Raw genomic sequence first — 18,469 nt, 5'->3', positions numbered from 1 at the left:
CGGAATGGAGCTTAAAACATTGAGTATTTGTTGAACAACAAAAGAGATGGCTCAGCTGTTGAGAGCATTTGCTGTTCTTGCAGACAACTTGGATTTAGTTCCCAGTACACATTGGGGGCTTATAGTTGACTATAACTCCAGTTCCAGAGGATCAATGCTTCTCTCTTCTGCAGGCAGCACACACACACACAGTACACAAATATATGCATACAAACACTTAATACACAAAACTTTGAAGTATTTAGCATAGTACCTGGGACACAGTAACTCAAATGTAAGTTGTCCCTGAATTAGTGTATAAATATGATTTATGTATTTATTCTTGTTACATCTCAGTGGTTATCCCATCCCTGTATCCTCCCATTCTTCCCTCCCTCCCATTTTCCCCTTATTCCCCTCCCCTATGACTGTTCCTGAGGGGGATTACCTCCCCCTCTATATGATCATAGGGTATCAAGTCTCTTCTTGGTAACCTGCTGTCCTTCCTCTGAGTGCCACCAGGTCTCCCCCTCCAGGGGACATGGTCAAAGTTGAGGCACCAGAGTACGTGAGAAAGTCATATCCCACTCTCCACTCTACTGTGGGGAGTGTTCTGTCCATTGGCTAGATCTGGGTAGGGGTTTAAGGTTTACGGCCTGTATTGTCCTTGGCTGGTGCCTTAGTTTGAGCGGGACCCCTGTGCCCAAATCTGCCTATCATAATGTTCTACTTGTAGGTTTCTAGGATCCTCTGGATCCTTCTACTTTGCCTTTCTCCCATGCTTCTCTCATCTAGAGTCACAATAGGATGTCCTCCCCTCTGTCCCAGTTTCCTGGTAAGTGAAGGCTTTCATGGGACATGCCCCTTGGGCCAATATGCAGATATAAGTGAGTATATGCCATTTGAGTCTTCCTGCTTCTGGGTTAACTCACTCATTATGTTCATTTCTAGCTCAATCCATTTATCCATAAATATGATTTTTTACTAGTTTCATTCAGTTCATCATAGTAAAGAACCGTGAGTGAGATATTAAATTGTTTGGGACACATGTTAGTTGTCAAGAACAGTAATAGTTGCTGCATTCTATTGGTCACTTAGCATTTTCTCCCTGCCATGGCCTCTCACCAGAGATCTGAGTAGAAACAGAAAATCAGATTAAGGTAAATCTGCTCTACTTGGAAGATGACTTAAGTCATGTATTATTGATGTGCTTTTTAAAAAATCAGCTTTATATTTGACAGATAGCATGTGTGCCTTGGGAGTGATGCTGCTTTAAGAACTACCTATAAGAGCCAGATGGTGGTGGTGCACTCCTTTAATCCCAGCACTCAGGGGGCAGAGGCAGGTGGATCTCCGATGAGTCGAGGCCAGCCTGGTCTACAGCGTGAGTTCCAGGACAACCAGGGCTGTTACGCAGAGAAACACCTGTCTTAGAATCAACAACAACAGAAGAACTAACTATAAATTTGGTTTGTTAACTTCTCAGTGATTTATAGAAATGGATCAGAAAGTCATGGGGATGTGGGTAAAAGAAAAAAATACTATTGTAAATAGAGAATACAGAATACAGATCTACCATTTGTTTAAAACCTTTGGACTCTAGAGAATTCCAGAATTTTTGAGATTACCAAGATATTATGACACCTCATCATGTATTATGTGATAGCCCTAAAAAGGATTTGGGCAGCTCCTAAGAATAAGACATTAACATTTCTATAGTAGCACAGTACACTTAATATTAAGTGAGGTAAGTAGAACTGTTAGCTGTACATCTTTTGAGATTAGCCTTTGCTGCCAAATGATTTAAGACTCTTAACCTTGTTTTCAAAGTTTTTGATCTTCAAGGAGGTTAGATATGCACAAGTAATTAAACCTCATTTGTACTTAAAAAAAAGTGCTGTAGAAATTCTTTAAGATGCATTTATGTACTCATTTATTTTACCTGGCCTCGCGGGTAATTATAAGCTACCTGAGTGTGTACTGCCCTAGATTTTTTTTTTTTAATTTATTTATATTCAACTGTAGACCAATGTCCTAACAATGTTTCATTGTACTTAGTTCACTCTAAATAAGTGTACAGACTTTTTAACACAAATTCTTAAAAGTTATTTATAATAACCTGTTTCATAATTCTTGTGTTTTCTTTTAAGTTTATAATTAAACTTCAGTTTGGGATTAAAGGCATTAACCACCATGCCTGAACTTAAGCTTTTCTTTACTTGAAACTTGTTCTATACTAGGCTGGTCTTGAACTCAGATCTGCTTACCTTTGTCTCTTGGATTAAAGGCTTGTTTGTATTCCAGCCAGATCACACAAGCCTAGGTCTTTGGATGTGATGTCTTGCCAGAGCAGCCATATTCTAAATTAACATTCCTCTACAGAGGAGTGTGGTATGGGATTTTTGTTGTTCCAAGGTATGCTATGGTTTTATTGATTTGTAGGGTGCCTTGTTTTAGTATTTTAAGACTTTGGAAGGCAGCAAGAGTTACTATATAGTTAGCCGATAGCTAGTTGTAGTGTACTGTCTACTTTCACAGCAGAATGTCAAAACTTGTGAAGAGAGGCCTGGTGTGATGGCCATTGGGTTTTCAGGGCAACCCTAACATCATAAGTTCTATCCCTGAAACCCAAAGTAGAAGAAGTAGAGAACCAGCTCTTAAAAGTCGTCCTCTGATGTCCACAAGTGCACTGTGGCATGCATGTACCCCTTTTCACCCACACATATGCACAGTAAGAATAATAATGATCACTTGCAGAGTCGGTATCATTAGCATAGAAGAGAGTCAGAGATACCTTGATGGATTATGGTTGGACATGAAGGAAGTATATAGTTACATAAAAAGAGTGGAACTAAAGTATAGTTCTTCATGGAGTGTTCATGTCTATTTTTGTCTTGAGACAAGGTGCTTCTGTATGGCCCAGACTGGCCTTAAATTTGTGATGCGCCTTCCTCAGTCTCTCAGCACTGGGATTATAGGCACTTGCCCTCACTGCTGGTGTCCTTACCTCATTAATAATCTTTTTGATATTTGTTTTTTCACTGATGTTCACTATGTAATCCTTGCTGGTCTGGAACCCACAAAGTGCTTTCTGTCTGCCTCACAGGTTCTAGGATTAAAGTTATGTGCCACCACACCCAACCTGCTGTAGAAACAGACATTAATCTGAGTCAAGTGGTAATATATAAATGTCTAGTGCTGAATATGAAATACTTTGGTAACACCTTAGCGGATTTATTTCATTCATATTTTCCATTTTATGTATACGAAGTAATATAAAATAAAAATAAAATTTTCATGTCTAAAATAATTCAGGTTTTTTGTTTGTTTAACAGTTTCTTACTGCATAGCAGTAGCTGGCCTGGAATTCTCTATGTAGGTCAAGCTGACCTAAAGTTACTTTTGAGCAGAGGAAATGGGCAAGGGGGTAAAGTTTGAGGAATGAAGGTTTTTCCTCCAAAAAAACCCTACATTAAAAAGACTGGAAATAGATATGGTAGCTGTCTTGCAATTCCAGTGCAGAAGGTGCAGACAGGGAACCCCTGGAGCAAGCTGGACCACAGAGGTGAGCAAGAGGCCTTGCCTGAGTATATAAAGTGGGAAGGGACAGGGGGAAGAGACTTGAGTCAGCCTCAGCCCTCTCAAGGCTCTCTGACACACAGGAAAAAAACACTCACATAGAAAAACGATTTAAAACTTCCTCTTTTTTTTCTGTTAAAATGTTGAGCATTAAGGAATTACTAAGTGACTGTTTCAGGTGAAGTGAAATTAAGTGAATACCAGCGTGCCCACTGTAGTGCCACATTCCTTTAATGTCCACACTTAGGAGGAGAGGCAAGGTGGAGCTGAGTTTGAGCTCATCCTGATCTACATAGGAAATTTCAAGGCAGCCAGAGCTACCTAGTAAGAAAGAAAACAAAAAAGGCAGTGGGGGTAAGGAGATGGGAGTGGTAGTTGGCCAAAAGCTGTAAGGTGGCACTGTTCACCCCTCTATTCCTTTTTAATACCAGGCTTTGTAATTTTTCCATGGTCTTTGTTCCCTCTTCAGCAGCATGTAGGAACTTTTGACTCCAGATGGCAGTAGACTGTCTTATGAGCATAATATAGATATAAATTCTGAATTTTCTTTCAGAGATTGCTCTTTACGGTTCTGCAGGAACCAGATAGATAGTGGTGTTCTTGTGACAGATTGTACGATACAGGCATTGAAATAGAAACCTCATACAAATTCTCTTTCATACACACACATCCAAAAAAACCCAAAACTTGTCCTTCTTGCTCTGTACCCAGTACTAGTGGGACTGTAGCATCTGTAGGGCTTCCAATTTTCGCACTCTAGCTTTTCCCTCATGTAGCTATGCCCCATTGAAGTCTTAGGTATATTTCTTATTATAGTAAGAAAATTTACATTTCTTCTTAGAACATTTATTTGAACAAATACTGTTAAAAATACAATTCAAAATTGCAAGTGCTGGCTGTAACTCAGAAATCGGATGTTATGAACCTCTGATATTTCAGCCTTCATTGTAAGATGATGTATGTATGTATATGCATACATGTATCTTTATACTCATATGAGTAGATGAGCTACTGCAAGTTGTTAATTTGCTGGGTTAGTCCTGGCTTTCCTGCCATGAGAATTCAATATGAACCTGTTTTATTTTATAGGCTGGTGCATTGGATTTGCTGAAAGAACTTAAGAATATTCCCATGACCCTGGAATTACTACAGGTATGTGCTTTTATGTGTCAGAGTATATGGATTGGTAATTGGCATAAAATAATGAATCATGTTTATTACATCTTCCTCAAAAGGTGGCAGGGTCATGAGATCTCACTGTAAGACGTGCCCCTGGTCCTGGTTTGGTCCATCAGCATTTCACTGAGCTTAGTGTTGGGATAAGAGGGAATGGCCACTACTTGGCTCCTTTTTCAGCATCAGCCATACATGCCAACAACTAAATGTCAGTAGAGTGAGTGCTGAAGCCTCAGAGTTCCATTGGGGAGGCAGAGGCAGGTGGATTTCTGTGAATCCAAGACTAGCCTAATCTACAAAGCAAATCCAGGACAGTCAAGGCTACACAGAGAAACCCTGTCTCTCGACGGAGGTGAGAGCGCATGTGGAGGGGAGGGTTGTGTGGAGGAGACAGACCTGTGTGGAGTTAGAAATGTAGAGACTGGGTAGAAGTTGAATTTATAGCCACCTCTAATTTATTTTCATATTTTTTCTCTTTCAGTCTAATTATATGACAGATATTTAAATTTTTTGTTTTTTATTTCCAAGACAGGGTTTCTCTGTGTAGCCTTGACTGTCCTGGTCTCGCTTTGTAGACCAGGCTGGCGTCGAACTGACAGGGATCTGCCTACCTCTGCCTCCCAAGCACTGGGATTAAAGGTGTGTGTGCATCATCACACTCAGCTTTTTTTTTCTCAAGTTTTATTATTTTATGTGTATGGCTGTTTTGGCTACATGTATGTCTATGTACACTGTGTGCTAGAAAAGGGCATCAGATTCCTTTGTAACTAGAGTTAACTGATGGTTGGGAATTGTCATGTGGATACTGGGAATTGAACCTGAGTCCTCTTCAAAACAACATTTGTAACTATTGAACTAGTTCTTCAGCCCTAGGAGCTGACTTAATCTGGGAGCCCAAGAAAGCTTTCACACAGGTGGTCTTCAAAGATATTCAGATTCTCCCTCAGCATCCAGGGTACAGAGAAATATTTCATCAGAAGTAGAATGAGGAAGGGGCATGGCATATTGTGTAGGGCGAGGAAGAGCTAAGAGACAGGATGGCCTACAGCTCGCTTTGTAGACCAGGCTGGCCTCGAACTCACAGCGATCCGTCTGCCTCTGCCTCCCGAGTGCTGGGATTAAAGGCGTGCGCCACCATGCCCGGCTAATTTTGTTTTTCTTAAAGATTTATTTATTATGTATACAATGTTTCACCTGCATGTATGCCTGCACACCACAGGAGAGCACAAGTTCTCAATATAGATGGATGTGAACTACCATGTGGTTGCTGGGAATTGAACTTAGGACCTTTGGAAGAGGGGCCAGTGTTCTTAATCTCTGAGCTATCTCTCCAGCCTATTTCTTTTAGTTTTTAACAGTGTTATTAAGATACACCTCACATGCCACATAATTTATTTCTTCAAACATATATACTGTAGTAATGTGTTGTTTAGGGTTTTTGTTTTTGTTTTGGTCAGCTTGACACAAACTAGAGTCACCTGAATATAGGGAGCCTCATATGAGAAAATGCCATCAACTTGGCTTGTAGGCAAGTCTGTAGGGCATTTTCTTTACTGATTATTGGTATGGAAGGGCCTAATCCACAATGAACAGTACCATTCTTGGGCAGGTAGTCCTGGGATATAAGAAAGCAAACTAATCAAGCCAGTGAGCAGCATTCTTCTCCGGTCTCTGTTTTGGTTCCCGTCTCCAGGTTTCTGCCTTGAGTTCTTGTCCTGACTTCCACCATGATAGATTGTCATTAGAAACTGGAAGATGAAATAAATTCTATCCTCCCCAAGTTACTTTAGGTCATGGTATTTGTCACACCAGTAGAAACTCTAAGACAGGTAGTTTGTAGTATGTCAGAAGAATTTTCCTATCCTTTTATTATTTTTAAAAATAATTAAAAAAAACATATTCATTATATATACAGTGTTCTGCCTGCAGGCCAGGAGAGGGCACCAGATCTCATTATAGATGGCCATGAGCCACCATGTGGTTACTGGGAATTAAACTGAGGATCTCTGGAAGAGCAGGCAGTGCTCTTAACCTCTGAGTCATCTCTCCAGCCTGGATTTTTTCTGTCTTTTTTGTTTTGTTTTGTTTTGTTTTTTCGAGACAGGGTCTCTCTGTGTTAGCCTTGGCTGTGCTGGGCTCGCTTTGTAGACCAGGCTGGTCTTGAATTCACAGCGATCTGCCTGCCTCTGTCTCCCAAGTGCTGGGATTAAAGGTGTGCGCCACCACACCTGGCCCAAATTTTCCTATCTTAACCACATGAAGTTCTGAACATTTTTGTTACTCATAAAACACACAAATATGCAACCTGCCTACTTTTTAAAAACAGCCATTCTTCATTTTCCCCTATAAAATATACTTAAGGAAGAAATTGAAGAAGATACTAGTAGATGGAAAAGTTGTACATGCTCATGGATTGGTAGGGTTAACACTGTGAAAATGGCCATCCTACCAAAAGCAGTCTACAGATTCAGTGCAGTCTCTTATCAACATTCCAACACAATTCTTTACAGAAATTGAAAAACAGTCTTCTACTTTATATGGTGTCTTAGGGTTTTATTACCATGACTATGGCAACTCTTATAAAGGAAAATATTTCATTGGCGCTGGCTTACGGTTTTAGAGGGTTATTATCTACTATGTATAATTAACTAACTAACTGAACATAAAGAAATCAACCCAATTTAAAAATGGGGTGAAGCATTAAAAAGATGAAACACAAATGACTGAGAAACAGAAGTGGTCAACATCGTTAGCCATCAGGGAAATGCTAAGTAAAACTACTTTGAGATTTTCTGTCATACCCCAATCAGTCAGAATGGTCAAGATTTAAAAAAAAAAAAAAAAAGGCACTGGCTGGCAACTATGCCAGGAAAAAGGAATGTTTGTCTATTTACTGCTGGGAGTACACACTGCTACAGCTACTCTGTAAATCAGTGTGGCGCTTTCTTGGGAAGCTGAAACTAGATCTACCTTAAGATCTAGTTATGCCTCTTTTGGGCATATTCGCAAAGGATTTTACATCTTACTACAGAGATATTTGCTCATCCGTGATCAATACGTCTTTATTTATAATAGCCAGAAGTTGGAAGCAAGCTAGATGGCCATCAACTGATGAATGGGTAATAAAAATGAGGTACAGTTATATAGTGGAGTATTTAGCTGGTAAGAAAAATGAAGTTTGCTGGTAAATGGATTGAGCTAGGGAAAAATCATCCTGAGTGAGGTAACCCAGACCCAAAAAGACAAGCATTACATGTTTCCTCTTTTATGTGGATATTAGCTTTTACGCCTTTAATGTGTGTGCTGTAATACGTATACTGCAGTCCAAGTAACCATCAAGGTTAGATACCTAGTAAGGGACCAGGGAGGGGGAGGATCGCCCAAGGAAGGGAAAATAGTGTTAAGGTGAAATAAAAGGGAAACCAGAATAGGAGGATTTAATAGAGAAGGCAAAGGAAGTAATAGAAGGGACTAATAACACTTAAATGTCCTTTGAAAAACCATATGGAAATCTACTAATGTAGAGGTTTCCTAAAATCACACATGAAAGGAATCTGAGTGGAGTCATCAAATAGTGCAGATTGTACCCCAGCTAGACATCTTACACTGTCAAGTCAAACCTCCAGGGCTAAGAATGCATTTCATCTCCTTGAGTTGTTGGCCAAAGGGCTCCTATGAAATCTTCCATTGCCCAGGATATTGGATTCTTCTCTACAACCTGATGCTTAGACCCTGTTGCTGAAGACACTAACAAACATCGAGAAATTGAGCTGGTGCCTGACTAAAGATTTCATCCTATTATTTTCCCATCACATATTATAATTTTTGTTTTGACAAGAAGTCACAAATACACAATAGTGAAAGGACAATTCCTGAAATAGTGTTGTAAAAACCAAAACATTCACATGCAAAAGAATGAAATGGTATTATATGTGATACATATGTAAGAATTAGCTAAAATAGAAGACCCAAACATAGATCCAAAACTTTAAAGCTATTATCATAATTACGGACAAGACTACTTGGCTGTGGTGGTAGAAACGATGCTGTTATTAAAACTACAAAATCTCTGGCGTCAGAACTAGAAGATAGTCAAGTGGTGTTGTAGCCCACTGAAAAGCTTCTAAATATCAAACAAAACAGCCAATATAGTGAAGGATAATATACATTATGGAGAAAACATGTTCAAGCCATTTGCTGATAAAGGCTGATCTCTACAATTACTGCTTCACCTCAGTTCCTTTCCACAAACAGCCCCAATGCACACTAAGTTGCTGTTTAGTCATGCTACATGAAGCTAGGTGAGTGGTACCCCTACTGACTATGGTTCATGGTTCTGGAAAGCATTCTATATGATACTGAGAGGGGTATTCATCAGTGTCACCCAGTTAACAAATCCTGTGATCTGCTTGCAAATATTACTGGCACAATATTAGCACAGTATTGTGGGACTTAGTAATCAATCACTTATTTTTTTATATTGGATTTGAAGCCCACTCCATGAGGTGGGACCCATATCTGAAACTGATAAAGTGGCCAAGGACCTGAGACTAGATAGGTCAATGGACCTAGCAGAAAATCTAATAATGTTATTTCACTAAAGGAACAGTAATAAAATAACTTCTAATGACACATACTGCTATACCCATAAATCAGTTCCTTACACTCAATCCACATCACAGAAGGTTTTTCTGTAATGGATTGTAATTAACACAGAGACTCATAACTGGACAGTGTATACAGAGTGAGAGACTTTGGAGTACTCAGTCCTAAATGGGATGCTTTCATCAAACGCTTCTCAAAGCTTGGGAAAAGAAATAAAAACATTATTAAGAACCATGGGTGATAGATGACTCCAAGGAAACAATGTTTTCAGACACAACAGGACAAATGCAGAGAATGGCAGCATGTACAGGTTCAAGCCAGATGGGGTCCCAGCACTGACAAAGTTAAGTGGACATAGACTTTCACCTTTAACCAAGAGTTTATCTGCAGTGAGTACCTGCTGGGAAAGGGAAATTCATTTAACCCCCAGTTGAATGTCTCTTGGGTATATCAACCACACTTCAGGTCAGGTTCCGTGGTCAGTAGTAAATGACCAATAAAATAAACTCAGTGCTAATTTTGTGGATTTTTAAATTTCATTTGTTTGTCTTGGTCTCATTAGTCTTTTGGCTATTGTTTTCACTTGTGTAGGTTTTGTACAATTTCTTGTTCTGTTTTTTGAAGAGAAAATGGAAAGTTAGGTGGGTAGGAAGATGAGATGGATCTGGAAGGAGATGAGAGGAAGGGAAAAACAATCAAAATATATGCAAAGAAATTTAATTACTCAACTAGGGATATAGCATTTACCTAACACATAGAAGGTCTTGGCTTCTATCTCTAGAAGATCAAACAAAAAAGGAGCTTGTAAGTGATGATGAATAGGATTTATGATTTGGAGATGCTTGGTTTGGTCTAGGTGTGTACTCCAATTTCTAGTCCTCCCTTTTTTCCTCCCTTGCGTTTCTCCTGTATGCTTGATTTTAAATAGAAACCTTAATACAAGAAAGGTAATTTCTCTGCTACAGCATCACAGGCCACTTTTTAAAAAAAATTTTATTAATTTATTGTTGTTACATCTCAATGGTTATCCCATCCCTTGTATCCTCCCATTCTTCCCTCCCTCCCATTTTCCCCTTATTCCCCTCCCCTATGACTGTTCCTGAGGGAGATTCCCCCCCCCCCATATGCTCATAGGGTATCAAGCCTCTTCTTGGTAATTTGCTATCCTTCCTCTGAGTGCCACCAGGTCTCCCCCTCCAGGGGACATGGTCAAATATGAGGCACCAGAGTTCGTGTGAAAGTTATACTCCACTCTCCACTCAACTGTGGAGAATGTTCTGTCCATTGGCTAGATCTGGGTAGGGGTTTAAAGTTTACCACCTGTATTGTCCTCGGCTGGTGCCTTAGTTTGAGCGGGACCCCTGTGCCCAAATCTGCCTATCATAATGTTCTACTTGTAGGTTTCTAGGATCCTCTGGATCCTTCTACTTTGCTATTCTCCTATGCTTCTCTCATCTAGAGTCCCAATAGGATGTCCTCCCCTCTGTCTCAGTTTCCTGGTAAGTGAAGGCTTTCATGGGACATGCCCCTTGGGCTAGTATGCAGATATAAGTGAGCATATACCATTTGAGTCTTTCTGCTTCTGGGTTAACTCACTCATTATGATCATTTCTGGTTCAATTCATTTGTCCACAAATTTTGGGAATTCATTGTTTTTAATAGCTGAGTAGTATCCCAGAGTGTATATGTACTACAGTTTCTTTATCCATTCTTCTACTGAGGGACACTTAGGCTGTTTCCATGTTCTGGCTATTATGAATAAGGCTGCTATGAACATGGTTGAGCAAATATTCTTGTTGTGTGCTGGAGCATCTTCTGGGTATATTCCAAGGAGTGGAATAGCTGGGTCTTGAGGAAGCCCTAGTCCCAGTTTTCTGAGATAGTACCAGATAGATTTCCAAAGTGGCTGTACTAGTTTGCATTCCCACCAGCAATGAAGTTCCTCTCTCCCCACATCCTCACCAGATTGTGGTGTAGCTTGAATTTTTGATCTTAGCCATTCTGATGGGTGTAAGATGGAATCTCAGAGTTGTTTTGATTTGCATTTCCCTGATGACTAAGGAGGTTGAGCATTTCTTTAAGTGTTTCTCAGCCCTTTGATATTCCTCTGTTGAGAATTCTCTGTTTAGTTCCAAGCCCCAATTCTCAATTGGGTTATTTGGTTTGGTGGTGTTTAATTTCTTGAGTTCTTTATGTATTTTGGATATTAGACCTTTGTCAGATGTAGGGTTGGTGATGATCTTTTCCCAGTCTGTAGGCTGTCGCTTTGTTCTCTTGACAGTGTCTCCTGCCTTACAGAAGCTTCTCAGCCTCATGAGGTCCCATTTATTCATTGTTGACCTTAAGGCCTGGGCTGTTGGTGTTCTGTTCAGGAAGTTGTCTCCTGTGCCAATATGTTCCAGGCTCTTCCCCACTTTTTCTTCTAACTGACTTAGTGTCTCTGGTTTTATGTTGAGGTCTTTGATTCACTTGGATTTGAGTTTTGTGCAAGGTGACAAATATGGGTCCAGTTGCATTTTTTAACATATAGACCTCCAGTTAGACCAGCACCATTTGTTGAAGATGCTATCCTTTTTCCATTGAATGGATTTGGCTTCTTTGTCAAAAATCAAGTGACCATATGTGTGTGGTTTTATATCTAGGTCTTCGATTCGATTCCACTGATCAACCAGCCTGTTGCTGTGCCAGTACCATGCTGTTTTAATTACTATTGCTTTATATTACAGTTTGAGATCAGGTATGGAGATTCCTCCAGAGGATCTTTTATTGTACAAAATTGTTTTAGCTATTCTGGGTTTTTTGTTTTTCCATATGAAGTTCAGAATTGAACTTTCAATGTCTTTAAAATATTGTGTAAATATTTTGATAGGGATTGCATTGAATCTGTAGATTGCTTTTGGTAGGATGGCCATTTTTACTATGTTAATTCTCCTGATCCATGAGCAAGGAAAATCATTCCATATTCTCATGTCATCTTCAATCTCTTTCTTCAGAGTTTTGAAATTTTTTTCAAACAAGTCCTTCACTTGCTTAGTTAGAGTAACTCCTAAATATTTTATATTGCTTGTGGCTAATGTGAAGGGTGTGGTTTTCCTAATTTCTTCCTCTGCAAGCTTGTCTTTTGTGTATAGGAAGGCTACAGACTTTTTTGAGTTAATTTTGTATCCAGCCAATTTGCTGAAGGTGTTTATCAGCTGTAGGAGTTCTCTGGTGGAATTTTTAGGGTAATTTATGTACACTATCATATATATCATCTGCAAATAGGGATAATTTGACTTCCTCCTTTCCCATTTGGATACCCTTGATCTCCTTTTGTTGTCACAGGCCACTTTTTAAACAGCGTATTTATAACATCTGCATCTGCATGTGTGCCTGTCCTTCAGAAGAGAGCAACAGATCTCATAGATGGTTATGAGCCACCCTGTTGTTGCTGGGAATTGAACTCAGGACCTCTGGAAGAGGCCCCTATAGGAAAAGGGTCTCCACTTCAGCAACCTGATCTTTTGTTATACAACTAAATAGTCTCGTTCTTGGTAAGCATCTTTACTGTAGAAAGCTACATTCTTAGAATAGGTGCCAAGAAAGGCAATGGTTGGTTTTAGTAATAAAATTATCCTATGATTATCAAACAGTGATTGTCCAACACGACAGTTTATTCTCCTTGTGCCTTGGTCTCCTGCAGGACCTTCTGTGATGCAAATTTTGTCACTGTTATGTGTCTGTCTAAACTTCATAACACCTCAATAGTTCAAGTTATTTCCTGCACACATCCAAAGCTATGTTTTCTTTTAGAAAACTTGCTTTGCTAACCTCAAGTATGGAGGTGGGTGTTAAGATTTGGAGGCCCTTTTTTATTTTTCTACTATTGAACCGTACTTACTTTACTCAGCTCTGAGAGATATGACACAGGCTACTGCAACTCACAACATATTCTCAATTCTTGAACAAATCATCTATTTTTGCCCAGAATGTTGAATAATTTAGAAGTAAGCCTTTAAGTACCTACTTTTGTACCTCAAAGGTATCAGCAGAAAAATCTTTTTATTTATTAAAGAACTAAGAATTTCTTTTGTTGTGTTTTTATTCCATAGACCACATTTTGAAAGATTGTCTACTAACAACTTGAACTTTCTGAATAATTTACCATTGTTATTTGCTGTTCATAATTGAGCTGTCATAGCTTTTATAGTTTTCAGTGAGTTGGAAAGAGCGTTCATTCTGGAGGTGGTCAAGCATAGATAAAAATTCTGGTCTTGTCATTTAGCAATGGCATGATGCTGGACAGGTTATATTGGTATTTCCAGTCTTTTTGTCTTTAAAAATAGTAACAGTGATATCAATGTTAAGGTCTTGGGAGGATTTGTACACCTAATTATTCTAGTATTATCCTAGAATATAATATTATTGCGTGTTAAATTTTATCTGTATTCTATGAAGTTTATTTTAATATCCAGTTATATAAATCAAAAATAAAGATTCCTTTTAATCTTGTCTAGGTGGTAGTTTTTGTTTAGATCCCTGTGTTAAAAGTTGCAGGCAGTGCTAGGAGGAAATGTCTGTAGAAGAGTGTAGTGTAAACAAGGACATGGAGATGTTGGCAGTGGGTATCAGCTTACCTTCTTCTGTACTAGTACATTTTACATTTTGCATCTCGCTTTCATTTCTCCCTGAAAGACTGATTTCATTTCAGTAGTTCATTGGTCTTGCTACCACATTATAAGGTTGTTGGCTCAGTGATGAAGCATTGGTGAGTTCAGTGCTTGATCTGAAGACATATGTATTTCAGTTTGGAGTCATCAGAGTGTGCGTAATGGATGTAGAGAATGAAGTTTAAAAAAGAAGAAAGAGTGGTTAATATACTGAATGTTTGAAACAGCATCAATCGACACTTTGTTGTTGTTGCCTTGCAGTCCACGAGAATTGGAATGTCTGTCAACGCTATTCGCAAGCAGAGTACAGATGAAGAAGTCACATCTTTAGCAAAATCTCTCATTAAATCCTGGAAAAAACTATTAGGTAAAATTGATCTTTGCTTGAATGTATTTATAATGTCCTAGCTTGTTCAAATGGTTTCTGCCTTTTTTTCTATGAATCTAGACATCCCAAAATTAGTGCTCTGTAATAAGTATGAGGGACCTAGTTAAATTTGTTTGAAAGCTGTAGGCTAATAAACTCAGTGGTCACTGATAGTTGTAACTGTAGATAAGCCTTTTCAGGGTTTTTCTCCAAGGGAAAGATTCTGCATGCCTTCTGAAGTGATTTTAAAATAACTCTTTTACCTCTTAGAAAACTTTAACTTTTAACAAGGATAAAATAAAGACTTCTCATATTTTCTTTGTCCAGATTAGCTTTTATTACTTTCCATATTTAATCATGTTTTTTAAATAAACATTTGAGAGTAGATTAAATGTTCCATTTTCTGTTATTTGTAGTACTTAAGAATACATTTCCTCAAAACAAGCCTTTCCTTTTCTGTCTTAGTTCTCTTCATTTATTTGAGATAGGCTCCCACTATGTTGTATAACCTGACCTGGGACTTGAGATGCTGCCTCAGATTCCAGAGTGTCTAGAATTATAGACATGTGCTGGCATGCACAACACAAGCATATTTTCTTATGCAATTGTAATAAACGAAAGCAAGCGCCATGTGTGGTGGCACGCACCTTTAATCCCAGCACTCCAGAAGCAAAAGCAGGCGGATCTCTGAGTTCAAGGCCAGCCTGGCCTACAAAGTAAGTCTAGAACAGCCAAGGCTATTACACAGAGAAACTCTATCTTCAAAAATAAAACAAAAAAGGGAAAGCAAGCATTGGTGTGATAATTTAACTTACAGTCCATGCTCTGTACTTATTTTTTGTTACCTTGGTAAAAGTTAGGGTTATCTAAGAAGAGGGAACCTCAACTGAGAATATATCACCATAAGACTGACCTGTATGCAAGTATGTTGAACATATTCTTGATTGATAATTAATGTGGGAGGGCCCAGCCCACTGTGGGTGGTGAGACCACTGGACAGGTGATCTTCCTGTATTGTAAAAGAAAACAAATAGCCTTGGAGAACAAGCTAGAAAGCAGCATTCTTCCAGAATCTGCTTCATTTTGGTCCGTTCTTACCTTGCTTGAAAATTCTTATTTTGGCTTCCCTCAATGACAGATGGTAAACCAAATAAACCCTTTTCTACCTAAGTTGCTTGTGGTCATTGCTTTATTACAGCGACAGAGAAGCAAAGTAGGACACATAATAATGCCCTTTATTGTCTTTTGACCTCTTCCAATATCTAGCCCAGAATCATGTTTAGTTTTTTAATCTAAACAATTTAATAAGCCTTTAAATGTTCTGTGATGACATTTTAGAGAATATAATAGAATCCAGGCTAACTTTGAACTCACTGTAGTAAGTGATGACCTTAAACTCCTGACCTCCTGTCTCCACCTTTCAAGTACTGGGTGACAGACATGCAAGCTAGAGCTGTAGTAGGCTCTAGGAACCAGAGAAACACATAGGAGGTGCCCACATGGAAAAACAGGCCAGAGTCAAGAGAAAGCAGGTAGATGAAAGAACTGGACTCATACCTTAAGAGAGTCAGATCAGTAGCTTAGTTTAGAATAGTTCTCATTTATGCCTCTCCCCAGTTCAGCACCAGAGGAATGAAAAAAGAAAAGGAAGGGCATGGGGTTGGAGAGATGGCTCAGTGGTTAAGAGCACTCTCTGTTCTTTCAAAGGACCAGGGTTCAATTCCCAGCACCCACATGGCAGTTTACCTTCAGTTCCAGGGGATCTGACACCCTTACACAAATGCACATAAACATATTTTTAAAAATGTGTGTGGTGGTGCACACCTTTAATCCCAGCACTCAGGAGGCAGAGGCAGGTGGTTCTCTGTGAGTTTGAGGACAGCCTGCTCTACAAAGACAGCCAGGGCTGTTAAACAGAGAAACCCTGACTGGAAAAACTTAAAAACAAAAACAAAAACAGGACATGACTGCTCCTCAGTATGCTGGAGGAGAAAATTTATTTTAGATAATGGGAAGACATTGCCAGAGGCTAAGACATCTGGGAGAGTCCTAAGTGGTTTGGCCTCATCGAATCAGACTCATGCCTTAGGGAGTCACCCTCAACTATAAGTAGGGAAGGGAGAGAGAGGGAAGAGAGGGGAGCCAGGAGGCCCAAAAGAGAAGTAACCAAACTGGCTGAGTTAAGGTAGGGGGAAGAGCAGCTGGGAGGAGGGAGGTGGGGTATGTCAGCCAGGAGGGCCCTGTAACAAGTAGCTTGTGAGGCTTGCAGCTCAAACCTGTCAGCTAGGTCCACTTTGATATGTTAAATAGGCACCTCTACCATTTGCCTCAGTTTAAGACCTCACCCTTTCCTTAGTGGTGTGTTCCTTTTCTGATTTTCGTTTGTTTGTTTTTCCTCAGGATTAGATCAGGTTATACATCTACAGTTGGAATAATCCATATTCATAAGTCTCATACCCAAAGTTTGCTCTTATTGTAACAGTTACTCTTTGAAAGACATTTTAAGACCCTGAGTCTGTCTTATATTTTATCAGATCCTCTCCCCTAATTTAGTGTCTATTTTTTTGCCCAGTCTTTATAGTGATGATTGCAAAAATTGATTTTCTTTACCCTTAAAATCGTCAGTAAATTGTAAAACATTGTCTTTCATGGACTCTTATTCTGTATGTTGGGCTGTGATCTACGACTATTCATATGTATTTACATTATCCTAAATTTGGCCTCTGGGTGCCCCCTCAGCTGGTTTCTAGGTAAGCACTCTACGATTGATGAGTTACCAACATTCTGTATTCGTTGTATGTATTGGGCTTGTCCTAGTTTGGTTTCTACTGCTGTGGTAAAAGACGATGACCAAAAAGCATCTTGGAGAAGAAAGGATTTATTTGCTTTATATATTCTGATCATAATCTATCTTTCATGAAAGTCAGGCAGGTATGTAAGGAACCTAGATGCAAGAACTAAACTCTCAGAGGTTGTGAAGGAATGCTGCTTTCCAGCTTGTTCCTCATAGTTTGCTAAGCTTACTCTTATACACCCAGGAGACCATCTGCCCAGACGTGACACCACCTACAGTGGGCTGGGCAAGTGGCAACACCTACAGTGGCTGGTCCCTCCCACATCAATCATGACTCACGAAAATGCTCCCACAGACTAACTTACAGGCAATCAGGTGAAGACATGTTCTCTACAGAGGTTCCTCTTCTAGATAGCTCCAGCTTGTTTCCAGTTGACAAAAGACTAATCAGGATAGGGCCCTTCAGTTTTTCTTACCCCTGCTGAGTTTGGCTACCTTGTTCTATCTGTTGTTGTTGTTGTTGTTTAAGACAAGGTTTCATTGTAGTCCTGACTAGCCTGAAGCTCACTATGAAGGCTCTTCTCAAACTTGGAGATTTGATTTGCCTGCCTCTACCTCGAGGGCTGGGTATGCACCCGGCCCCATCCTTATGTCCTTCTTACTGGTTTTCTGCTTCACAATGTTAAGACATCTTTAGGTTTTGGGGCTTGCCTTGTGGTTAGGAGACAAGGGGTTGAATGTATCTCAGACTAGCCTCAAATTTACAATTCTCCTGCTTCAGCCTCCTGAGTGTTGGGATTATAAAGGTTCAGTTTTTTGGGCCTTTAAAGAAAATAATAGAAAATAACAAAGGATGATTCAATTAGTATATAAAAACTAAAATATACATTCATGTTATAGCTCAGAGGGCTTGAATTGTATTTTAGGTTGAAAAAAAATTACACTTAAAATGAACTTGTGCATTTGCATTATAGACCTTTTTCTAGCCACATTAATCATCCAGGCAGTGTAAGAATTGTCTGCAATTTTAGCAGTTATCATGGTTATGCTTCATTGCCAGATTTAGATTTATTGGGTTTGGACTGAAGCATGGCATTAGACTGTGCTTAAGAAGTTGCCTAGGTGCTCTTCATAACCAATTGAATATATGTTCTTTAGTGTTTTATATAAATATCTGATATACAGGATATGCAACCCATAGGTTCAGAACCACTAAGTCTTAAAGGGTGTGGACTCTCTGCTCTATTGATAGATCATTAAATTAAAGAAGGTGCTGGGTGGACCATACAGATGTTGGAGTGGTCTCTATGAAGATCTCTT

At 39.3% G+C, this 18,469-nt stretch overlaps 1 protein-coding gene across 2 annotated transcripts in view; it reads left to right on the top strand.

Moving 5' to 3' along the window:
- Positions 1 to 18,469, top strand: part of LOC311600243 (transcription elongation factor A protein 1) — a 71,965-nt gene that overhangs the window by 41,340 nt on the left and 12,156 nt on the right. For both annotated transcript variants that reach the window (XM_084786741.1, XM_084786738.1), the window contains 2 exons: positions 4,648 to 4,710; positions 14,250 to 14,355. In XM_084786741.1, the coding sequence (XP_084642867.1) occupies positions 4,648 to 4,710; positions 14,250 to 14,355 (169 nt within the window). The remainder of the gene's footprint in view (positions 1 to 4,647; positions 4,711 to 14,249; positions 14,356 to 18,469) is intronic.

This window comes from Acomys minous, assembly GCF_964271855.1.
Source record: "Acomys minous genome assembly, chromosome: 1".
NCBI lineage: Eukaryota > Metazoa > Chordata > Mammalia > Rodentia > Muridae > Acomys > Acomys minous.
Note: the sequence above shows the minus strand (reverse complement) of the source record. Positions and strands in the feature narration are given on the sequence as shown.